Consider the following 23,692-nt stretch of genomic DNA (forward strand, 5'->3'; position numbering starts at 1 on the left):
CCCACCTCTACTAAATAAATAGCCATCATAGGCAGCTGGCTGAGAGGGAGATTGACCAACATGGTTGCATCAGTCAAGCTACAAAAATAATTGTGTTGCCGAAGTCTCAGTTCCTTCCTTGGCTCTGCTTTATCAGGGCTTCATTTTAGAACCAGCTCATGGTGATTACCTAAGCAGCAAACATCCAGCTGTAGAAGTTGCTCAGAAACTGTTTTTTGAAGTACAAGGCACTGGCTCCCTGGTTTTGATTGTTGGAGGGTTTCTGGTTTTGTTTCAAGCTTCTTCCTGCTCCACAACCCCATTTTCTGTCTGACATCTCTGTTCCAAAATCAAACTACGCTGATCCACAGAGGCAGTCTCAGGACATTCAAAACCAGCTTCTGTTTCATTTTGGGTTTTATTAGAGCTTCCCACTAGGCCCCTATGAATAGAAGATGTTTTCCCCCAAAATTTGATGAATTTAAAATTATTCCCTTGCTGCCGTCGCAGCGTCGCTCACACGCTCTATGTCCTAGGGAATGATCCACCATCAGCCTCACTCCAAGCTAATGCTGTTTGGAAGGTCTGCATTTTCGTAATTTCTTCCCCAAAAAATATCAATCATCTTCACAGTTGCAGGTTTTAAACTCTGTAACAGGGGAACACTGCAGACACTTGAAGGCCCACATGCTGCAAAGGGGGATTAATCTGGGCAGATATATGTGTCCACATGGAATCTGCCTCATTTAGATGGTATTACATGTGGCTCTTTTTCCAAAAGCCTTGTGGTGCACATCAAGTGATCTAGGGCCAATGACTTCAGCACTCACATGAGGATTACTCATCTAATTAGGGGGTTTGCAGGCTCTGCCTGCATTTCTGTGCACTGTTAATGTTATTGTACTGACTTCTAGAACATTTGTCATTTAGCAACTGGCTCTGGGGTTTGTTTTTCCATGTATTTTCCCCTGGTAGATTCAACCCTGCAAGGTAGCAGCGGCTTTAGTCACATGAGTAAAGCAGTTCTGTGCACAAAGGCAGCGAGTTTAGTGTTAATTTTGTAAAAAAATATATTAAAAAATATGTTTTAAAAAAAAAAAAAAGGAAAACTGAATTGAAAGCAGTATTTAGCCAGGGAGACAGATGGGCGCAGCGCTGCTCCCCGGGCAGCGGGGCCATCACCCCTCCGCCAGGCCGGCCCCCAGCACCCCCCGCCCCCCAGAAGGCCGCCCACCCTCCCCGCACGGCCGCCCAAGCCCCCAGACGTGCTCCCCCAACATCTGCCCGGGCCCGTCTGATGCAACCACAACATCACCACGTGGCCACGCACAGCTGTTCCCCCCCCGCCAGCCAATAGCCGCCGGCTCCGCCAGCCCCGGGGCGGGACCGCCCCGCCTTCCCCTCGCGGATAGGTCGATTCGCGAGTCTATCTGCAGGCGGGGCGGCTCCTCCGGCGGCGAGCCGGCCAGTGGGAGGCGGCCCCGCCCCGGCTGCCGCCTGCGCCGCGGAGCGGGCCCGGCGCGGGGGAGGTGCCGCCGCCGCGGGGGCCGGAGCGGGCCGAGCCGCCGCGCCCGCTCCATGGAGGCCGCGGCCGAGGCCCCGGGGGGGCCCGCGGCCCTCAGCTGCTTCTCCTACAACCAGGACTGCACGTAAGCGGGGCGGGCGCCGTGGGGCGGGGGGCAGCGGCAGCGCGGCGGGGCTCCGGGGCCTGCAGCCGGGCACGGCAGCTCGGGGCGGGGCTGGCCCCCGGGACCGGCCCTGCCGGGGTGAGCCCCGCGGGACCCCCGCCCCGCCTCGGGGCTGGCTCGGTGGGGCCCGGGGCCAGGCTCCTCTCCCCACACGGGGCTGGCCCCGTGGGGCCCCCAGCCCTGCCCCACTCGGGGGCCCCGGCTCCCCACAGACACCCCCGGTCAGGCCTCTGGCAGGCCGCACACCGAGGGGAATCATTGCGGGGGACGGGGGTCCCCCTCCCCACCGGTTTGGGACATGTTTTCGGCAGGTCAGAGAAGTGACTTCCTCGGAGGCCTTTGCTGACCCGCACCGTGGCCACTGTGTGGGTGGCCAAGTGGCCCAGGGCTCCGGCCCCACCACTGGCTGGCGATAAGGAGGGTTTCCTTGGAGCCTCCCACCCATACACCGTGTCTAACCTGTGGTTTACCTGCTTCAGAGCCCATCCATCATTTTAAGAGCCATTTCCAAGCGGGACAACACCCATCCTGCAGCAGCGAGCCACACACAGGGTCTGGTGGTCGCAGCCCAGAGCCTGGGGTAGGAGATACAGATCAGACCCCAGCCCCACACCTGGAAATACCATTATTCCCAGCACTGCTTTGCATTTGCTGTGTCTAAACAAAGGGTGCTTTGATGGGTGGAGATGTGCTGCTGACGTGAACCTGCTGGCCACCAGTGCGCTGGTATTCTGGGCTGGCTGCTGATTTAAGACCTAGGTGTTGCTGCTTGCTATATCTGGAACCGAGCAAAGCCAGCGCTTGGCACCACCACACCTTGTGCCACATGCTTGTGCCCACAGCCATTAGCAGTGAGAGCAAAGCTTCTACAGCCCTCACAAATCTGTGTGTCTATGTAGACTGATCAGGTCGTGGCTTTGGAAGCAGCCCCCATTAATGCCCCAAAGGTCCTGTCTGCAGCCTACCAGGTAGAGATATGCCTGTTTCTCATCCATTCATGTGGTCCCGTGGCTGCTGGAGAAACAAGTTTGGTGTCTCACAGGGATATTTACCTTCTGTAGGCTGCAGTGGCCTCAGACTGACAGCCAAGATCCTTGGGCTCTTTTACTTGTTGGTTTTTATTTTTACTCCTTTGTTACTTTATATGCTTTTGATTGAGAGTTGAAACTGAAGTTGTGCCTTCACAGATCACTATACCTGGGACTACTCGTTTTCACCCATGTCATGGTTTAACCCCAGCTGGCAACTGAGCCCCACACAGCCACTCACTCCCCACAGGGGGATGGGGGAAGAGAATTATCACTATTACCCTTCTAAAACTAGCGTGTTAAGAACAGTTTAACAGGTAAAGTTCATTCACCACCTCCCATGGGCAGGCAGGTGTTCAGCCATCTCCAGGAAAGCAGGGCTCCACCACATGTAACAGTTACTTGGGAAGACAAACACCATCACTCCAAGCGTCCCCCTTCCTTCTTCCCGCAGCTCTGTATGCGGAGCATGACCATATGGTCTGGGATATCCCTTGGTCAGTTGGGATCAGCTGTCCCAGCTGTGTCCCCTCCTAACTTGTATACCTCCAGCCTGCCAAGAAGCAGAAAAAATTTGATGCTGTGTAAGCACTGCTCAGCAATAACAAGAATATCCCTGTATCTTCAACACTTTTCAGCACAAATCCAAACCCATAGCTCAGTACAAGCCAATATGGAAAAAAAAATAACTATCCCAATCAAAACCATCACAAACCCCTGCAAGGGACTCCTGCTATCACCTGGAGGCCATAAGATCTGAACTAGCAGATTTCTGTCTTGTCTTTGCAGCTCCCTGGCAATTGGAACTACAACTGGATACAGGCTTTTTTCCTTAAGTTCTGTGGATCAACTGGACCAGGTTCACGAAAGCAGTAAGTCTCCTGTTTCACTGTGGTGGAATATTGGCCAACAGACTTCACCTGTGTTACTGCACTTCAGTCTGCCTCGAGGGGGTGATTCTCCTCACCCTGCTGCAGAGATGGCATCTGTACCTGCTGTACCTCTATCAGGAGAGGAACGAGTCCGATTACTGCCCTGTGCACAGCAGCCTTTAGAGCTAGCTACAACCTTGGAGAAGCTTCTAAATTTTAACTTAAAGCAGCAGTACTTTAACAAAGCTGAAGGAGTCCCACAGGTTTAGAATCCAGCTTTTTCACTGCTCAGTCTGACAGCAGCAGCTTGTTACCAACCAGCTTTCAGAGGCAGTTTACTACTACCACATTTCAGATACATAAACAGGAGGCCTCAGACTCCCAGCACAGATGCTAGATAACTTGCAGGCTTTTAGTCCAATGTGGTATTTACAAGCAAGGCATTTTTAACAAGTTTCCTGTTTAAGAAGGTTATTCACAGCAGGCTATTAGCTGTGCTCAGAGCAGCATGCAGTGCACTTAACAGCCCAAAACAAGTCAGGCCTCATGGAGCATGTACTCTAGACTGGTTCAGGCCGTGGCCAGAAGCATTTTAGTCGAGATGCAGTAAAGATACATATCACAGCTGGTATACACTAGTCTCTCTCCAGTGGCTATAGAAGGAGCCTCAGCAACCAGACATAGCTGCATCATCTGGAACAAAGTCCAGGCTCCATTCATCTTTGTCTCACAGGGTAACTAAGCTGCTCTACAGCAGCAAGCCACAGGCTTACATTAAGTAGTATTTCAGAGCTCAGATTGCCCCCAGAGTCAGGCCAAAGAGAAACAGATCCCTGCTGGTGCCACACTCAAGGGCTGAGGCACGAGCAGCCCCACATTATAGCTGTGGAAAAGTGCACATGCTGCCAGGGCAGCACAGCCCAAGCACTGAGCAGCATTCAGGGCTACTTAAACTAGAACTCATAACCCCTTATGATTTATGCACAGGTCCACCAGGACCATTCTAACGGTGCCTTCTCAACACAAGGGGAGTCAGCCCAAGCACAATCACTGCAAAACATACCACACTGCTCTTCCCCGCAGCCATGCTAGAGTTCTCTAGAGGCCACAACCCCAGTGACAGGGAGGGGGGGTTGCTTAAACATGTCAGCCTTCCCTAAAGAGACTGGGAGAAATCAGACACTATGCAGAATAAGCAGTGAGTTATACATGTCATCTTCCTTACCTCAGTAAGCTGCCACTGCCTTCACCACCCCACCTTCTCATACCACCCAAAAAAGCCCCTGACCAAGTTGAGTGGGCTTCTCCTTTTTATATCCCCTTCCCACGAATTAGTTTCAGTTGCAGGGCCCTGCCCAGGAGAGGCCCAACAGCTCTATCAAAGGGGGGCTGGCTTAAATTCTGCCTTCAGGGAAAGGTTCATTAACCCTTTCTTGTTCTGACCTAAATGCTTTGTGCCAGGTATGAGAAATGTTTAACAAAAGCAGATGTGGACCACCTGAGCACCAAGCCTTCCAGCCCAATTCCCAATTGAATTGAATCGAATCTTGTTGCTGCAATCAGACTAACCATAAGCCAAGCTAAAGACTCTGTCTTGCTTTCCTTCTGTGCCCAGATGAAATCCCAGATGTTTACATCGTGGAGCGTCTGTTCTCCAGCAGCCTTGTGGTTGTGGTCAGTCATGCCAGGCCACAGCAAATGAATGTCTACCACTTCAAGAAAGGGACAGAGATCTGCAACTACAGCTATTCCAGTAACATACTGTCCATCCGGCTGAATCGTCAGGTAAGAGGCTGGGGGTTAGGCAGGGTTGTTCCACTCTGGCTCTTCGCTGGTGTTGATTTTCTAGCTGGGGCCCCGCTGCCTAGGAGAGCAGTGTCAGCCTGGGTAGGTTTGCACAGAGACTGTGAAGTGGGACTGGAGGAGTAGGTGCCTGTCCTCCCCTACCAGCTCCACTTCAGGCTTGCTGACCTCTGACAGAGGAGCAGGGTGGCTGTGGATATCATCTCCACAACTGTTTCTTTCAGTAAAATGAAGCCAAGTCCTGTTTCCATAGCAGTTACACAAAGACTTTTTGTTGTCTGCCTTCTTCCCTATTCTGCACGCAGCTCTGCCAAAAAAACACCTTTTCATCTTCCTCCCTCCCTTGGATTCCACGTCCTGACTTCAGGCCCACCTCTGCCGTCTTGGTTGCAAATGAGACCTTCAAATGCAGAAACAAAGCCCAGGAGTAACTTGAACTCCGTGGATGAAGTGAAAGGTTGCTTCTCAAGTACTGCTAGCAGCCTTGCTTGATTTTTAAAGGTATAGAAAACATTCAGGCCACTTAAAAGGCGGCTTTTAGAGTGTTATTCTCTGAACTGACACAGCTTCATGCAGCCCTGAGCCCTTTTGGAGGATTTTAAGTCATCTTTTCTTTTTGTCCATAATTATTTTCAAAGTATATGCCGTAAGAAGCAGAGGAGGTTTTACAATGAAGAAATAAGCAGTCTGTGTAATTGTATATAATCAGCCTCTCCTCAGCAACAGTGAGTCCTGCAGTAAGGCTCTCCCATAAGGAAACGCTGGGTTGAGTTTCCAGTAAAGCTGTGTTTGACCAGAAGTTCCTGTACTACAATTAAATCTGTCCTAAATTGATTTTTTTCACTTAAACTTACAATGGAGCTGGCAAAATAAGGACTTCCTTTGAATTGCAGATAGATGTATATGTATAAAAATAAACTGGGAGGTTCTGCTTAGCAGCTCTAGGAGGTTAGTGTGAGAATAAAATAAGTTCAGGCTTTTCCCCATCTGCTGCTCTGGAGATTGCCTAAGGTGATGCATAGACCCAGCACTGCATCTGTGTTCCTTGGCTGCTTTACGAGCTTGGGTTCAAGTCCTGGGCTAAGCTCATCCTCTAGCTGTAACACAGACAAACCTGGAGAGATGTGAGGATGCTACAGATAGCTGGGTAGGCAGAAGAGTAATCACCATTTCAATTTATGTTCAGGATCAAACTGGTGGCAGTCAGGTTCTGCGTGTGCTGTGACATTTGAACCCCTTGCCTGGGCTTCTGTGTGAAAGCTGTACTTTCATTAAAAGTCCACAAAAAGCCAAATCCCATGCAAGGTGTTAACATGGGGAAATGGTGGCAAATAAAATAGGAACGGGTCTCAAACAAATGGTGCATGTTTCCATTTGATCTCTGTGAAGAAGTCCTCATTGTGCAAACAAGTGTGCAAACACTCAGTTGTTGACCATGGGGAACTCTTTGTTCCAAGCTCCAACGTAACTCTTAAGTGTGTTAAGGTAGATCGTGATTCGTCTCGAAGTGAGGAATAAGGCTGTGCTGTGGGACCGGTGAGAAGCTCTCCTGTAACCTCCCTGAGTTTTCATTTGCTGCAGAAACCCTGCTGAGCTCTTTGGAGAGGTTTGATATGTTTTCTGGCTGTTTCCATACCCAGCACATTTAAGTCCTCAACATACAATTCAGTTATCTAACCTGAATCGTGTCCAACTGAAGTACTGAAGAAAAATGCTGGTGAGCAGTAACATTGTGTACAAGATGTAGTGCCTTGAGCCCTGTGTGGCAATCACAGCACCAGGCACCTTCTCTGAGGCTCCACCTGTGTGCACCGTGAGGATAAACCCCATTCCTCATCTCAGCATGGTTTGCACTGATGTTAGCATGCGCTCCAGGGCTGCGTGGGGCGCAGGAGGCAGAGAACCAGCCCTCTCCAACTCACAGAGAGCTTCTGCAGGCCTCCTTCACCTGTTTGCCTCCCACCCCCATCACTTTCCTCGATTTTTTCCCTGTCGGTGCCAGCATCTCTGGCTGCTGCTTTGCCATCATCTGGAAACCTCCTTTCACCTGTACATCAACAGCAGTGCAGTTTGCAGTTCTGGGAAAGCACGTGGTGGCTTCGCCGAAGTCAGCTGTATAAATATTACTGTGACAGTCTCTGCTAGCAAGCTGATGGCTGTTACTGTAGAAAAGGCAAAGTCTTCCTGGAAATGCAAAATGGCTCTGACACAGCCCCAGATGCTGTGGTTAGCAGGAATAGAAGTGGGAAAGAGTTTGATCTGAGAATAATGGTGGAGCAAGGCAAAGATTTTCTAATGTGGGTGTTTCAAGTTAGTGAGTGAGCTCCGCATTTAGATACTAAATAAGTGGCCTCATTTCTGAAGAGGTGGAGGCTTCCTGTACATGGATTCGGGAGCTCCAACTTCAGAAGCCTGGATGGAGTCTGGCCTTACATTTTTATTGGGAGGTTTTTGGTGCTTCTGGACACTTGGCACTAACGTAGGTGGAGCTGTGAGCTTGCTGGACTTAGAAAGAACAACCTTTCAGCCAGATCCAAAGCCTGGTCCCAAAAAAAGCCGCGATGCAAAATGCCTCTGTGGTAACATGTAGAGATCTGGACCAAGCTGAGGCACAAAGCAGAGTGGTCACGGAGATGGTGGCCCAGTGCTAAAGTTACAGCATTAGGCTTCCTTTTTCCTTTCTGCCTTTCCTCCCCATCACCCGGCAGCTCCTCTCTTAGCGGCTGCCTCTCGGCTGGGTGGGTATTCCTGACGAGTTCAGTAGAAGAGGAACAAGTACATGAACTTGGAAACACCTTACCCATCTGCCAAGGTGGTGTAAATGTGACTGTCCTGGAACAAATGTTTCCTAGCCCATTTTTTATGCAGTTCTGCAGGGCACGTAAAGCAGAGTCTTGCCCACTGATGCTGAATGGGAAAAGAAACGTTAATTTGCTGAACAGATGCATTAGGTTTAGCAGCAGTGGGAGGCCCATCACTTAACTGTTCGCTCCCAAATCAAGAAAAAGTCAGGGCAAGGGGCACGTAGTTCCGTCTGTAGGCATACTGACAAGCAGGACTGGCAGCCTCTCTGCTGCCAGATCTTTATGAACAAAAAGTGATTTGCTATGAAAAGAACTGCAGAGAAAAGATGGATTAGGAATAGATGGCAATCAAGACCCATGGTAGAGTATAATCCTGATGTGTCGTCTTGTTCCTGGATTCTGGGAACGGAAGATCAGCTCTTAGAGTAGCAGAGTAGTCATGACGGTTTGTCTGCTTTCTAAAGCAAGACCAGATGCAGACAGCTCTCAAAGGCAGTCAAACAAAATCAAAGGTTGTCCAGTGAGGGGAGGTGGAGAAGCAGAAGAGATAATGTTTCTCTTACATGTCAGTGCATGAGAAATTCCTGTTGAGTTTTTCTGACATCACTGTCAGGTTTGGGTTTGTCAACCGTGGGAGCAACAGCAACATGCTGGTGAGGTTCTGTGCATGTCCTTTGTGTCCTTGCAGAGGCTGGTTGTTTGCCTGGAGGAGTCAATTTACATCCATAACATTAAGGACATGAAGCTTTTGAAGACTATTATGGATACACCTCCAAATACAACAGGTAAGCATGGGAGAACTGTGTGAAGGGGAGAGATCAGCTCTGCAGGAGCTTTGTAGAACCACACTTGTGTTAGAATTTAAACCAGCCTGTGGCTTGTGTATCCTAAATCAGTGTTGGGGAGGCAGAAATACATGGAGGCAGTCAGTTGGGCCTGGGAGAGCACAAATCCTGCTCTGCCCTGAGCAAAACCCTGTTCTGCCCTGAGCAAATGCATCAAAGGAGAGCAGAAATGGTCAGTGTGGTTTGACTTCACCCCCCAGGTTCGGTCCCTTCCTGTCCTCGCGTGCAATGTCCGTGCAGCTCACAGCTTCCTGCAATGTGCCTTTATTCTCTTTCACAAGCGGAAAGCTGTAAGGCAGGCCAGGACTGCAAGTTACCCTCCACATATAGGACAACTTGAAATTCTTCCTCCGGGACTCCCTCTCCTTCCTTCACCGTGCCCTGCGTCAGAGTCCCGTGGCATTTTCGCTCCCTGGACAAAGGAGCCCCACTTGCTTCCCCATGCTGCCAGCATGAGTCAGCTCTGCAGCGTCACACTGTGCTGCAGAGCTCGGTGCTCCCTGTAGACCTGCGGTTAACCCAGGTTCTCTTTTCACCATGGACATGCCCTGCTCTGCTGAGGTAGAAAGCTCCTGTGATTACTTACGGGCTTGGGGTCCGCTCCTAAAGTGGTTAGTGCTGTGAAGATCACCCGGGGCAGAAAACACAGCCAGGCACAGCGCTAATTCCCTGCCAGGGAGCTCACGGGAGCCTGGGCTGCTACCTGATATTATTCCATATATGCAGCAAACCCAGGGGGCAGGGCAGGTGGCTGCAGAACAGAACCTTTCTGTGTGGCGTAGGGTGAATCCGGCTTTCCTGCTCATGGGAGAGGTGCTATTTTTAGCCATGGAGAGGGAAACTTGGCTGAGTGCCTGTGGCAGTGCTGCTGTGCGTTGCTGTGATATCCTGGTCGGTCACAGGCTGCAGTATCGTTTGATGGGTGGTTCATTGGGAAGTTGCTGATGTACTCACACTTGGCTTCTGGGCTTTCAAGGGATGCTCTTCCAGCGGCGCCCCTGACCTACTTCAGGTCTCAACAGATGGCCTCTCCGTGTGGATTAAACATACTAAATACTGCAAATATAATTAAAGTTTAAAACCTTCCCGAGAAAGTCCTGCAGAGCAGCAGCAGGAATGGCAGGGATACCCAGGCCTGAAGCTGTTCTGCAGTGGGGTTGAATGGTCAGGTCATGGTTTAAGAGCGACAGCAATCAGCACTCGCTGGGCCAGGGCTAGGCTGCTGCGGATCACAGGACTTCATATGGGCTTAGTTTTTTAAAACCCTTTTACTGCAGCAGCTCTCATTGAAATGAGCTGAGTGACAAGTGCTGCGCCATGCGTGCTCCCTTTGTCCCTGGACCATCTGCTTTGGTCCTAAACTTGCCCCTGAGGATGGTGTGTCCAGGCGGTCAGGGCAGTCCAGCCTCACCGCTCTGTGTGTAACCCTTTTCAGAGTGGGGAGCTGCGCCAGCGGGCTGTAGGAGCGCAAGACAAGTGTGCCACCCCACCTCAAGGTGTGCTCCCTGGGCACAGTGACACCCACACGGTGAGGACCAGGATTTGCTACACACCCACAGCCAGTCGCAGTGAGATCTCTGGCTGTTCCTGACCAGGACCCAGCTCCTGGTCCAGCCTCCTCCACACAGGAGAGGAAAGTGTCTACAGTGACCAAGCCTGTTGTTCTACATGTGTGCTCAAGCGTGTTGTTCTTCATGTGACTCATGTCAGGGGCAGGATTTGCACCAAGGAGGTCACAGTGTTCATGGTGACATGTGTGCCACGAGGGCATATCTCAGGGATGACTTCAGCTTTGGAAACCACTTCGCATGGCTCCCCCCAAGCCCCAGATGTGCCCGGACCTGCCAGCTTGAGGGCAAGGCCAGGCTTCTCAGACATGTTTGCCTTTTTCCATGCTGCTTGACAAGCTACCCGTGATGTGGCACTCCCGGAGGTGCCATCCTGAGCAGCACCAGCCTGCCTCCTCCCTCCTGAGCCCATCACTGCATGCACCAAGCCTGGTCAGGGCTGTGGGGCTGCCGAGAGCAGAGGAGCATCTTCAAAGGCTGCCCGTGTCCCTTGTGATCCTTGTTCTTTGTGCGTCCCTGAGGTCAGCCCAGTACACTCACATTTGTGTTTTCCCCTGGCCTGGTTTCCCGTCCGCCTCTCCCAGCCAGGCGTGGAGCAGAGGGAGCGGGTGACTCACACCAGCGGCTCAGAGCTTGCTTTGTTTAGCTCGAGCATTCTCTAGATCCTCTGCTTAGAGAACGGGCTGCGCTGATCCCCCTGTGCTGCCTGGGCCGGGGGAAGACCATCCCGAAAAGAGAGGATGCGCATCAGGAGCAAAGTCCCGGGACTATCTTTGCCTGACTCTTACCCTTCCCTCTTTGGATGCCTTTTAATTGCCTGCACTTTGCTGCTGCTATGCCTCTTCTTCTCCCCGGTGCGGTGCGTGCTGTCCCTGGCATGATGTAAATGCCTCTGATTGATAGGGAGTGGATCCCTGGGGCCCCTGGCTGATCCTGCAGCTCCTGGCTCCGCTGCGGTTTCTTTGTTTAGTTATAAACAATGACCTAAAACGAGAGCTTCAGCCGATCCTTCCCTGCTGCTGGGCCTGGGCCAGGGCTGTGTCCTGACAGGACGGGTTGCACGGCATGTGTGCGCACGTCCGTGCATATACGTGCACACGTGCGGGTGTCCTGTTTGGGGAGTATTGCAGCATCCCCAGCAGCCTTTAACCCCGTGGCTTCCTCCACGTGTGGGACTAGGTGGGACTCCCGGGCAGGGGCCAGGAAGCTCAGGTCGTGCTGAAGCCTTGAGTCAGATTTGGGAGGACTCTGAGCACGCAGACATGGTGCAGGAAGCAAGCGAGACACGTTTCTGTATGTGACAGGATTCACTGGGATGGGTCCTCAGCCAGCAACAGAAATGAGAGGCAGGAAGAGATGCTCTTTTCCAAGGTCACCTGGGGGACAGGCAGATGGACGTACCCACACACATAGCCATCCATCCCTGTCTCCTCCTGTAATTCCTGCTCACTTTGAAAGGGGTGTTTGGGAACCCTTATGCTCACGTTAGCATAAAAGCAGATGGCTATTATGGGGAAGAATTCCCCCTGTGGTTAAAATTTAGCTAGGTTTAAGTTCCTTGTCAGCTGGAAACTCCCTGCACAGCTATGGCATTCGCTTTGTCTTTCTCTGCTTCCCTTTTCTGCTCAGAGCAAAAGGAAACAGTACTACACAGCCACGCAGCCACACAGCCACTGCCTTGCCTGCCAGCCTTCATGTGCCAGGCTTCATACCAGGGCTGAGTCCATGCTGTGCTGCTCATCCGAGCTTCTGACCTGGCATCTACACCTTGTGCACATCTGGAGGTGCTCAGATATGCTTGGACAGGAGTCCTGTTAGCCCTGAGACCAAGATGTCCCTTGCTGTGTTTCATGCACCTACTCCTGCCTTCCCAAAGGAAGTGATTAAGGGGGAGAAGCCAAGAACATGCTCAAAAGCAGGACCTGGGCTCCTTCGGAGCAGGGTTTGGGGACGCTGGCCGGAGAAGGGAGCCGTACTGTCCCATACCAGCAGGTGTCCCCAACGCCGAGGCGTTGCCAGAGCTGCCGGACACTGACCCAAAAGGAGACAGAGCCCGAACCCCCTGCGGTGTCCATGGCCACATTTCTGCTTTCCGTCTTCCACCAGCAAACAACCTCAGCTGTGTCCTTGCCTTGCCAGGTCTGTGCACTCTCTCGATCAACCACGCCAACTCCTACTTGGCTTATCCCGGCAGTGCGACCAGCGGAGAGATCGCGCTTTACGACGGAAATACTTTGGTAAGTGTGAAGCTCGCCCATTTGGATACCGGCGGGGACTGAAAACAAACAGAACCACAGCAAATCCAACAGGGCCTTTGGGAAGGATGAACAAATAGACTCCACCGAGCTCGACTGCAGGGAGTTGCCTGGGGAGGCACATTCCCCATCCCCCTTGCTTGGACGCCATGCGAAGCAGACAGCCTTTTTGAGATCAGGACGTCCATCTCCCAGTATGGGATATTCAGGGAAACATGACCCGTTACCCCGCAGTCCGAGGGCCGCTGCCAGGCTGAGGCAGGGGTTCCTATAGGGCGTTCCTATAGGAGCTTCAGCAGTGTATCCTGAGGGACTGGTGTGACCACGGTGGCTCAGGGAGGGTTGGAGCTGCTCCAGGCACAGCGCAGGACCTGAAGCCGTTGCCGTTGCCACACCACGGGCTGGAAGGGATGCCAGATCCAAAGTCACGGAGAGGGCAAGGTGTCCCAAGCCCCCTCAGGAAATCTGTCCCTGGCTGGAAGCAGAGTCATGATTATCTGCTGTTTATGCCAGGGCTTTGGATTACATAAGGCTGTCACTCTGTACGTGCAGCGGGAGCTGAGGATCTGCAGCAGGGGAGGAGCAGAGCACAAGGGGAAAACACGCTGCTGCTGCTGCGAGAGGTACTAGCGAGGGCCTGGGCTCGCTGCAGGCATCAGGTGGTGTCACTGCGGCAGCGCTTGCTGGACAGCCCAGCGAGTGGCAGGGGGGCCAGCTCTGGCTCTGCACAAAGAAATGCCCGGCTTTGGAGAGGGCACAGTTTGGTCCCGCTGCCCGGAGAGGTGGGGAGCTGAGGACCTCTGCCCCTGATGTGAGCTTTCTGTAATCACAGTGGACATAGCAGGTGGGGAGTGAGCTCAAGGCAGGGCAGAGATAAGAAATACTGACGATGTTGAAAGGATACCATAAGTGCAATACGATCCCGTGAATCCGTATGGGCAGGCGAGGATAGGGTGCAAGGCAGGGAGTGCCCTGCCCTTAGGCAGCCCGAGGAGACGTGCCTCTTTGCACTCACGTTACCTTCTGCCCCACAGAAAACAGCCTGCACGATTCCTGCCCATGACGGACCTCTGGCTGCTCTCGCCTTCAACTCCACTGGCTCGAAGCTGGCAAGTGCTTCCGAAAAAGTGAGTGAGCATCACTGCGAGCACCCTCTCTGCTGCCTGCGCTCTCTGCCCATGGCTGGCAGGGGGTCCCAGCCTGCTCTGGTGCATCAGCTGTCTGAAGTATGGAGAGCAGGACCTCTGAGCTGCCCGTTCTTAAAGACAGCCAACAGAGGAGGGGCACTGAAAGGACTCTGACTTGTAAGAGGCCAGTGTTGGGTTCCAATTGACCTCGGCTGGCAAAGAGGGGCCTTTGCACATCCTGAGTTTCCTGGGTGTGTCAGAGAAAGGGCTGGCACTCTTTGCCCTGCTCCTGCATGATCTTTCCATTTGCATTTTTTGTAGGGCACAGTCATTCGTGTATTTTCCATTCCTGGGGGGCAAAAGCTCTATGAATTCCGGCGAGGGATGAAAAGGTCAGTTCATTCTTCTGTCGGTGACAAGTACACAGAGGGCTCCCGGAGCAGAAATGTAAACAGAGGGGAAGGGCAACGTCAGATCCTGGTGGCTTTGGCATCTTTTGCAGAAAGAAAACAACAGCAAACGTAGCAGATAGAAATGTCATTGTGCCAGACAGCCACGCTGCGCCCAGCTGCCTCCGGCAAGTTTAGTGATTCAATTCAGTGTGTCACAGAACAGGGCGATTGCAGAGAACAGAGGTAGAGTCAGTCCATTTACTGTGTCCGTTCTTGTTTCTTATTTAAAATAATGAAGTCCCAAAAGTTCTCAGCCCAACTCTTGCCCTCTCAAAGGAGGTGCTTTGAAGCTACGAAGTCATTTGCGCAGAGCCCAGGACTCAATGGTAGGAGTAGGCTGTTGTGGCCCTTCCGCAGGCTCCCTCAAATACTTTCAGTAGATCCATTCCTGACCTTTCCCTCTTCCCTGCCCCTGACCTGCCTGTGATTTTACACCCACTTCTGCCAGTACAAAAACTGCCATGACTGAGACGCCCTGGCCCTGCTGAACCTGCGCAGGGGGAGATGCCGTATGCATCCCACTGTCCAGCACTTTGGATATCCTCCCTGGCCTCTGCAGTACCAGAAGCTTTAGCTGCTGTATGAGGCTGGCACAGATGTTCATTTCACAGGCAGCTCTGTGAGCAAGGACATTTTAACCTCTCTGGCTGTTTGTCACTAGCTGGAGGCTACCCACAGCCCTGCTGAGCAGAGGTATTAGGGAAATGCTAGTCAGTCAGCCCACAGGCTCAGCAGTGGGCAGGCAGGGTGCCTCCTCACCGTGCATGGGTCTTCTTCCTCCCGGTCCTCTTCTCTGTGAGCAAACCTGAGCAGTTCCCCTTGAACGGTGTGCCGTGAAGTGACCAGTCATGCCTGTGCTTGGCCCTAGGTATGTGAACATCAGCTCTCTGGTGTTCAGCATGGATTCCCAGTTCCTCTGTGCTTCCAGCAACACGGAGACTGTGCACATCTTTAAACTGGAACATCTCACTGACAGGTGAGGGCGTTAGCCTGGGTTAACCTCCCTGCCCCAGAGGCATCTCTGCCTCAGAGGTCTGCCTTTACACAGCTGGCCTCCATTTCCTCACCACGTACTCTCCATGAGCAATACCAGCTGCAAACTCTTTGGCTTTGTGTCGTGAGGGCTGCACTCCCTGGAAAAGCTATGCACTGCGTCCCTGCTGACAGCCTTTCCAGGCCTCCGGGTTTGTTAGCTCCTGCTGTCTCCTGCCTCCTTCCTGTGTATCCAGCTAGGTTGGTGCACAGCGTGGGCAGGTGCTCCAAAGGAAGCCTTTGCGTTCCTGAGATCAGGATCATTTTGCCTGGTCCTGATCTGTCTTGTCACGCTGATTGCAGTAGCCCCACTGATGCTGCTTTGTGACCCCCTCAGCCGGCCAGAAGAGCCTCCAACCTGGAGCGGTTACATGGGAAAGATGTTCCAGGCTGCTACCAACTACCTCCCTGCTCAGGTATCGGGCATGATGAACCAGGATCGAGCCTTTGCCACTGTTCGCCTGAACATCTCTGGACAAAGGAACATCTGTGCCCTCTCCACGTATGTATTGACATCTGCATCCCCTCTGCCACGCCAGCCTGTGAGCAGACACAGCTATCTCTGCAGAACACCACCACTGTGGCCCCTTATCTTGTGCCCATGGCTGCAGAGCCTGCAGTGTGGGTGTGTGCTGTATCTGTGTGCAGATGCGCTTGGACTCATGATGCTTTTCTCATTAGCATTCAGAAGCTGCCTCGACTGCTGGTGACTACGTCAGATGGACACCTCTTTATCTATAACTTGGATCCACAAGATGGAGGGGAGTGTGTCTTAATTAAGAAACACAGGTAACTACACCTCCAGACACATCTGATAGAGGCTGATCTTTTAGCAAATTAAGGGAAATTTCGCCAAAAAGCACAAAATGGAGCTGTAGGAGCAAGAATGTTAGAACTGACTTTGTGATTTTTAGCTGCCTGACCCGACAGGCGTGGGTGGGAACCACGTCAGCAGGCAGGGACGTGGGGCTGCTTGCAGAAGAAGCCAGAGACGTCTCAGATCCCTAGGCAGTCGTGGGGCATCTCAGCAGAGATGGACAGGCTGTGCCTTAGGAGATGCTTCCAGCAGCAGAGTGCTGGCCACCATGGTGGCAGGAGAGCAGAGCACCTTCTCCAGGTGTGAGTGGGTGCGGACAGGTGACTTTGGGGGCAGGATGGTGCGGAGCAAGGCTGGGAGCTTCCGCAAACAAAAACTCGCACAGCTGCATGCCTGCAGGCGTGCAGTGCCAAGGCAGAGTATGCGTGCTGCTGTTCAGTTTGTATGCAAATGTGATTAAGCACTAACCTCCCCCCACATCTGGGCTACTTGGCTCCAGATGTGAAGCCTTTGGGGTGGGGTGCGATGTAACATGTGCTCTAAGCCGGGAGGTGGCTGACAGCCAGGAAAATGCCAGCAGTTTTTTGAAAAGCCACAAAACAAAAGCACTTCAAAGCTGCGCTGTCCAGCGTGCTCCGGCCGCCCCGCCGCCTTCAGCCACCGCTGACGCCCGCCTGCTCACGTCCCGGAGCAGCCGTCCGGCGCTGGCGGGCCAGCTTTGTAATGTGGGTTCCTCTTAGCATCAGAGGACTGAGAAGGGCCCTTGGGTCATGAGTTACGTTACATCATACTATATCTCTGCTCAAACTCCGTCCTAAACTAGCCAGGGCTGCTTTTCCCATCTAGTCCGCTCCTGTTGGAAGCCCTTTGGAGCCCCCTCTGTGATTAGAAACACTGTTTGCCTTTGTAACCTAAAGCTTTTGTGGTCAATCTGTTCCCTTCTGTTCTTGTGCCAGCATTGTCCTCTAGCTGAAGTAGTGCTTTCCCTATCTTCTGCCTCCCCCCCTGCTTTAGCTGTGGAGCACAATGCTCTCCTCCTCAGCAGCGCTGTGAGGGCTGCAGGCAGTGCCCAGACGCAGTGATGTGGATGGGTGAAGCGCTTCAAGGCGACATGGATGCATGTGCTTGTCTTAGCCGGTTCTGGGGGAGGAACAGTTGGGATCAGAACTAACTCTTCTCCCTTCTCTTGCTCCTGTACAATTAGTCTGCTCGGCTCAGGAAAGACGGAGGAGAACAAAGAAAACAACCTTCGGCCTCCGTTACCTCAATCTTATGCAGCAACCGTAGCCAGACAAAGTACAGTGCCTTCAACTTCGACCATGCCAGGTAAGCATCGTGTCTGCCCTTCCTCAGGCAGAAGCAAGAAAGCCACCTGAGGCGAAGTGGAAAGTCTCCCGGCTTCCAGGGTTCCACCAGAAACACCACTTGTGCTATGCAGGCTGGGGCAGCAGGGCTCTCTGGAGCTTACCTGGTTCATCCCCAGCCCCAAAAACAGGCCAAGCATTTTCTGCTCTGCTTCCCGGGACCCCTTGCCAGCGGTTCCCCTTGGGCAGAGCTGTACCACAAACGGCCCTGCTGGCAGAGCAGTAACCGCATCCGAGCTTCACGGTTCGTCAGACAGCAGCTGCTGTCAGCCTGCTTTCCAGGAGTTGAAACCCTGTGTGTAGAAGTCAGATCTCAGCTGTTTTTGAGGCAGGATCGCTGCAGATCCTCCTGAACCTGTTACACCTTACCCTAACGAAGCTAGCGCTACATTGCTGCAGGAAAAGACTGGGGGACTCTCTCATTCTATTCCCAAGTCTAAAGGTCTGCACACAGATGTGGATCTTATTCTGAAATCGGTGCTTTACGTGCGTGGCGGGAGGAGGAAAGCTTCTGCCACAGGGGCTAGCCATGTAAACCATTCCCCAATCTGCAGTGTCGATTGAGACACCTTTCTGTTCCGCAGTCTCCCAGAGCTCTGCCAAAAATCCAGAGAAAGCAGCTCTGTGCTAAAAAGGTGATAACATTGTCTCCGCTGTTTGTTTCCAGCTTCCTTCCATCCATTCCTCTGTAACGTTTTGTACTTTTACTTGGACAGGTTATTCGGAGGACGGTGGTGCCCTGCGAGGAGAGGTTATCCCAGAGCATGAGTTTGCAACTGGACCAGTGTGTCTTGATGACGAGAATGAGTTTCCTCCTGTGAGCATTCGAGACCCCTAAAACCGCGATTCAGCCCTCATGCTAAGAAGAAAGTATTAAGCTCTTACAGAAGAGATACCGTTGCCCCCACCTTGTCCCAGCTGACTGTGAAGCCTAAAATAACTAATTAAGTTATAGGGACAGTGCCAGGAAAATTACACCCCCACTAAATGGGAGCTGGGGATGGGGCAGGGATGATCGAAACTATTAACGAGATGGATCAGAACGAACTTATTGAATGAAGGGCAGACGCAGAATGACGTTCAGATCCAGATCTAACCTTTGTGCCTTGTGCAGATTTCTAGTGTTACCAAGAATAGCTTTAATTTGAACAATACCATCCTTTAGAAATAAAAACTTAATATTCCCTGTTGCATTTACAGTCACTTGTATTAGTTTACAGAATGCAACTGGAACATACCTGAACCTCACCAGTCTCTTCATTTCCAAGCTAACTGAAAAGGAACCCCCTTTTCCAAGTACGAAGATGAAAGACGTAACAGTGTTTTAAACTGTTTTATAATTTTTATATGGCACTTTCTCAGTTACGGTTGGAAGAAGATACTGGCTTTTTGAAATCTAACTTAAGCCTGGCAGTGTCTTTCTGGCTCCTTTTCCTCTTACACACATATTTATTGTGTAAAGTATCTAACCCCTGAATGGACAGATGTTGGTATCGCGCTATGATCTGGTTGTAATCAGCAGTGTCCTCGTAATAGTGATGGATTAATATAGCAGAATTTTGTAATGGATTTCAAGTTGTAGGCTTGGCAGATTTGAATCCCTTACTCCGTTTTTACATATCCTGCTGTTGGAGTTTTGCCTGCAAAGGAGGAAGTAAAAACTTTATCGGGATCCCAGGATTTGTGCCGTATGATGAGGCTGACCTCTGTGAGGCACTTTCCTATTAACTGATTCGAAGTGTTATTTAGATGAAAGGTGACTAGCTCATGCTTCCCTTTGAAACAACACTACCTAACCCAACTCAAGTGGTGTAAAACTAATTCTCTTCTGTTACCTGTAACATAACCTGCTGCAAACTGAGAACAGGAGTTTTCTAGCTGTCTGACTCCACTACCCAAGAAGGATGCTTAAAATGTCTCCCCTTTGGTCAAAGCCCTGTGGCCATGGAGAAGCTGGTGGCCCAGGACCCTGGGAGGAGCAGCAGGGCCAGAAAGAAATCTTTTGCTTGCTTCTGGTGAAGCTGCTCTTGAACACGTGGTTTGGGGACAAGCAAATGCCAGCAAGCAGGAATCACGCTGCTCCTGAATGAGCCTTCCTGCTGCGACTATGCCCTATAAAAGCAGCCCCAAACCCCTGCTGTACAACAGCAGGTACTTTTATTAAATGAACTTTGATCTCTCAAAATCCTGTGCTGTAATTAACCTGACAGAGCAACTTACATATGTAATGTTAGGGAGGAGGTGGTGTGGGAGGGAAAGCGCTTTCCAAAAATACCCCCTGATATGGTGGCTTAGCAATTGGAGCTTCCAGATAAAGTCTCTGCAGCCAGGACTTTGCTTTTGCGCCTCCTTTGCTGACAGTAATGTGTTTTGCATCTGGTGTACCAGCTAGTGCGGCGCTGGCTCCCGCTGCGTGAGTGTATACAGGGAGTTGGTTGGGATGTTTTGATGCTCTGAATTTCACTGAACTTTGCTGTTTTCTCAGCACTGAGATGTTCAGTCTCAATGACGCGTTCAAGGGGGGTTTCAGGAATCGGTCACTTCTGTGCAGAGAAGGAGGGAGAGAAAACCTGACCTTATCCAACAAAAATGTTTTGACAGCATTCTGCTTTGCGGAAACATGGGAAGGGTTTTGTTTGTTTTCCAGTGTGCAACAAAAAGACATTTAAAAACCTCAAAACTTGTGACAAAATGGAATATTCACCCACAGCCCACGCCACGAGTATGGCTTTGAACTTAGACATACTTCTGGAGAAACAGCAATGCTCAGACCCAGCAGTTCCTCTCCATTTTGAAACATCTTGCCTTCCCTTGACCTCAAGCAAGACTTCAGAGGCTCAGCTGTCAAAAGCGAGGAAAAGCAGCTTCAGTCCAACATAAAATCAGTTGCTGATTCTCAAAAACTGTCTCTTCATTAAACAGGAGGAGGGACAGATCAGAGGAGAGATGAGAAGTCCAAGGAGGGCTCATAAAAAGTGGCCTCAACAAGAGCGAATGTGGATGTTGCTACTGATTGTGCCAGGACTGCTGAAGGATCCTGCGGCAAGAGGTTAAACAAGTTCAATTACGTCTCTTGCTTGCACTGATGGGGTGGATTAAGTGCTTTCAGGCCCACTGTTGATCTTACTCAGAAAGGACTCAGGCATTATTGAGATGGACAGCAGGCTAAAGCTGCGGGTGAGGAGAAGGTGCCGTGCTTGAGACACTCTGGGAGGCGGCTGCGTCACCCCTGCTCCGCATGGTCAGAAGGCTTTGCGGGATGGGAAGAGCAAACCCAGCTCTAGTTGCGGCGATTACAGCTGGTTTCTGGTTACCTGCCCGAGCAGCTGCCACTCTTTGTGGGTTTGTCAGTGTCAGTGAGGTTCCCAGCAGTGTCGGGAGCTGCTGGTGCATGCTTCAGGCCAGGCAGGGCACAGCTTGGCCAGCTCCACTTTCGGGAGCCACCTCGGTGGCTCTCCCCACGAAGGCATGGTCAGACAGTTTTGGGGTAGTGCAGTGAGGTTTGACAAAAGAAATCCTACAGGATTCAGCAAGCGAGACAGCCCGTGTGGACCTGAGGAATGCAACCAGGGGATTTTCTTAAAACTTCTGGGATTTGGTAGGAAAGGTGACTTCTTCCAGCAGATTGCTCGGTGCTTTTCTGGGCATACATGATCCATCCTGGATTTGGCTGCACGCTGAAGCTTGTCAGCTTCAGGACGAGAGGTGAAGGCTTTATCGGGAGAGCCATTTCATTAAGTCAGGCTAGACTGCATACAGCACTCAGCTCTTCAAAGACAGCTTCCCCTCACTGCGGCACAGCTAGTTTTTCAAAAATCTCTTTCACATCGACTTCTGGCTACCTCCAAAACTGCTTGGGCAGCTGCTTGTGCTGCCAAAGGATGCTGCTGCCTGTGGCTCTTGCCTGCAGTGTTGGTTACAGGGTGCACAGGGCAGAACGAAAACTCCCCCCGCGGCAGTGAGCAGCAGCCGGCACCAGCTCCTCGGGGCAGCTCCCACTCCTGCCTGCTCCCTGGAAGGACGGGCAGGAGCACAAGCTCCAGCAGCCCACGCACCGCAGCCACCCTCGACAGCACGACATCCTCACCCTGGCAGCACCGCTGTCTGCAGGCGGGGGGAAATCAGTGCCCCTGCGTGGGCTCTGCCGCATCCCTGCTGCTCCAAACCACAGATCTTGAGAGAAGCGACCAGGTTGCAGATGCATCTTCAGCTCCACGGGACCGATATTTGCCCAAGTTCCTCCTCGCTGTTGGCTGAAGGGTCTTTCACTCGTTCTGTTGCACGGATATGCGACAGTAATGATTTTAAGCATCGGGGTGGGTTTTTAACAGCTGACTTAGAGGAAAGCTGCAGAGTTTGCAGTGAAGCTCTACTGGTAATCAAGTCTCACGGGGGACGAGCAAGTTTGGCAGAACCTGACTGGCCTCTTCTTCCTCACAGCAGCTCCTGCCCTGGTGCTCAGACAGGCATTTTGGGCAGCTGGGGCTTTGCAGGGTTAAGCCCAGCTTGTTGGTACATTGGTACGTGGTTACCCGAGGTCCCTCGGGAACCGTGCACTTCAGTTCCAATGCTTGTCCCTCAAAACTGGGCAAGTGATAGTCCTGAAGCCCATGGAGAGGAGGAGCTGGCACAGACCCTCCTCCAGCTGGGGCTGCGGGGGTCACATCTGCATCACTGGGAGATGCAGGTCACATCTGGCAAGGCTGGAGCTGATAAAGAGGAGCTCTGTGCCTTGGCCCATGGCTAGTGTCCGCAGAGGCACCCGCCCGGGGTGCGGCAGCAGCCCTGCCGCTCTGCCCAAGCATCCTCCCGTGGCAGGAGGGGCGATGTGAGCGGTTCAGGGTCCTCACTGCTGCCTGGCCTTCTCTGCGCTCGCTCTGCTCTTTCACGCGAAGGTTTTGCTGATACCTCGGCTCGGCTTCCCCTCACCTGATCCAGTCTGACACGCAGGTGTTTAACTCTGGGCTCCAGCTGGAGACCCCGGAGAGACAGGGTGATGCACAGCATGCGCCTTTCCCCCCCAGCCGTGCCAGGAGCTGGACTTTTGGGGAGGACTTAGCAAGGCAAATGGACTTGCCCCCCAGTAGCCGAATGGCAAGTGTGGCTGCGCGCAGCCCAGGGCCAGCTAGGGGCAAGACACACATCACCGAGCCAGATGGTTCCTGTTCCCAGGACTGTAAATTTGGGGAGGGGGAGAGTAAATAAATAAACCACTGACAAATCTGCCTTTGAATGGAAAGTAAAACACTGCAGGACATCCCTCCCCCTTCTCCTCCCATGTGTGTAAAACCAAGTTGAAACACACCCTGTTGCTGGGAAAAGTAAGGCCAATTCTGTTTTGATTTTGGTAGATAATCTTGTGCCGTGGAGGTCAGCCGGGCAAAGCGAAGAGGTCATGATGAGAAGCAAACATCCGCGCTTAGGACAGCTGCTGGGAAGTGCTTTGGAAAAGCCAGGAATTTCGAAGAACAGATTTGTGAGTCCCCCAAGACGAGAAAAAAAAAAAAAATATATATCTCCTGCTTTTTCCTATGGTATGTTTTAAGTGGATACCTGGCCCCACTATCCCCTTGTTTTAATTCATGGCTGGGTGGGGTGTCAACGTACTGTATGCACATCGCTATATTTAACAAACTATATGTTAGAACCACAATGTAAATGCTAATTTAATCAGATTTGTATGTAACCAGAATTTTATATACCCATTTGTCCCTTTTCTAATTTATGCCGGTTTATGTGTATAAATGTACTTATAGGAAGATATATTAAACTTATGTCTTTGTACAGTATATACATAATATTTTACCCAGGCAAAGTATTTTTGCAGTGATACTAGAGAAGATGCCATTTGCTACGTTTAAAGACAGAATAAAGTCACGGTCTGGCCCTGGCAGCTCGCTGCCCGTGCTCCTGCTGTTCTTTGTGGGGCCCTAAAGATGTCAGTCTTGATTAAGTTTTATGAGTGGGAGAAGGGGGCTGGGGGGCTGGCGTGAGGACAGCTGCTCCCACACGGCACCCACCTGGCCAAGCCCACGCACGTTCACTTACGGCTTGTCCA

At 51.8% G+C, this 23,692-nt stretch overlaps 1 protein-coding gene across 3 annotated transcripts; it reads left to right on the forward strand.

The window, feature by feature from the left end:
- The first annotated feature begins 1,470 nt into the window (after positions 1-1,470).
- On the forward strand, positions 1,471-23,527 carry WIPI1 (WD repeat domain, phosphoinositide interacting 1). Of its 3 annotated transcripts, none has more exons than XR_008822080.1 (13): positions 1,471-1,628; positions 3,485-3,567; positions 5,183-5,352; positions 8,863-8,959; positions 12,727-12,824; positions 13,877-13,969; positions 14,291-14,361; positions 15,290-15,397; positions 15,791-15,955; positions 16,135-16,242; positions 17,475-17,596; positions 18,351-22,154; positions 22,986-23,527. XR_008822080.1 is itself a non-coding variant. In XM_056340353.1 (13 exons), exons 1-13 carry the CDS (start codon positions 1,558-1,560, stop codon positions 23,031-23,033), a joined length of 1,335 nt encoding a protein of 444 aa, XP_056196328.1. In that variant the 5' UTR covers positions 1,471-1,557; the 3' UTR covers positions 23,034-23,527. The 3 variants fall into 3 exon arrangements, 1 of the variants encoding a protein (XP_056196328.1); XR_008822081.1 differs by having other exon boundaries at positions 18,351-20,683; XM_056340353.1 differs by having other exon boundaries at positions 18,351-18,451.
- The last annotated feature ends 165 nt before the right edge of the window (positions 23,528-23,692 follow it).

This window comes from Falco biarmicus, chromosome 1 (genome assembly GCF_023638135.1).
Source record: "Falco biarmicus isolate bFalBia1 chromosome 1, bFalBia1.pri, whole genome shotgun sequence".
NCBI classification, from domain to species: domain Eukaryota; kingdom Metazoa; phylum Chordata; class Aves; order Falconiformes; family Falconidae; genus Falco; species Falco biarmicus.

What these genes read in the sequence shown, in the direction of transcription:
- WIPI1 (XM_056340353.1), top strand. Translation starts at nt 1,558, where the DNA reads ATGGAGGCCGCGGCCGAGGCCCCGGGGGGGCCCGCGGCCCTCAGCTGC. An exon ending in TTTACGACGGAAATACTTTG is followed by an intron (nt 12,825 to 13,876) that starts GTAAGTGTGAAG and finishes TCTGCCCCACAG; the next exon opens with AAAACAGCCTGCACGATTCC. An exon ending in CTGGAACATCTCACTGACAG is followed by an intron (nt 15,398 to 15,790) that starts GTGAGGGCGTTA and finishes TGACCCCCTCAG; the next exon opens with CCGGCCAGAAGAGCCTCCAA.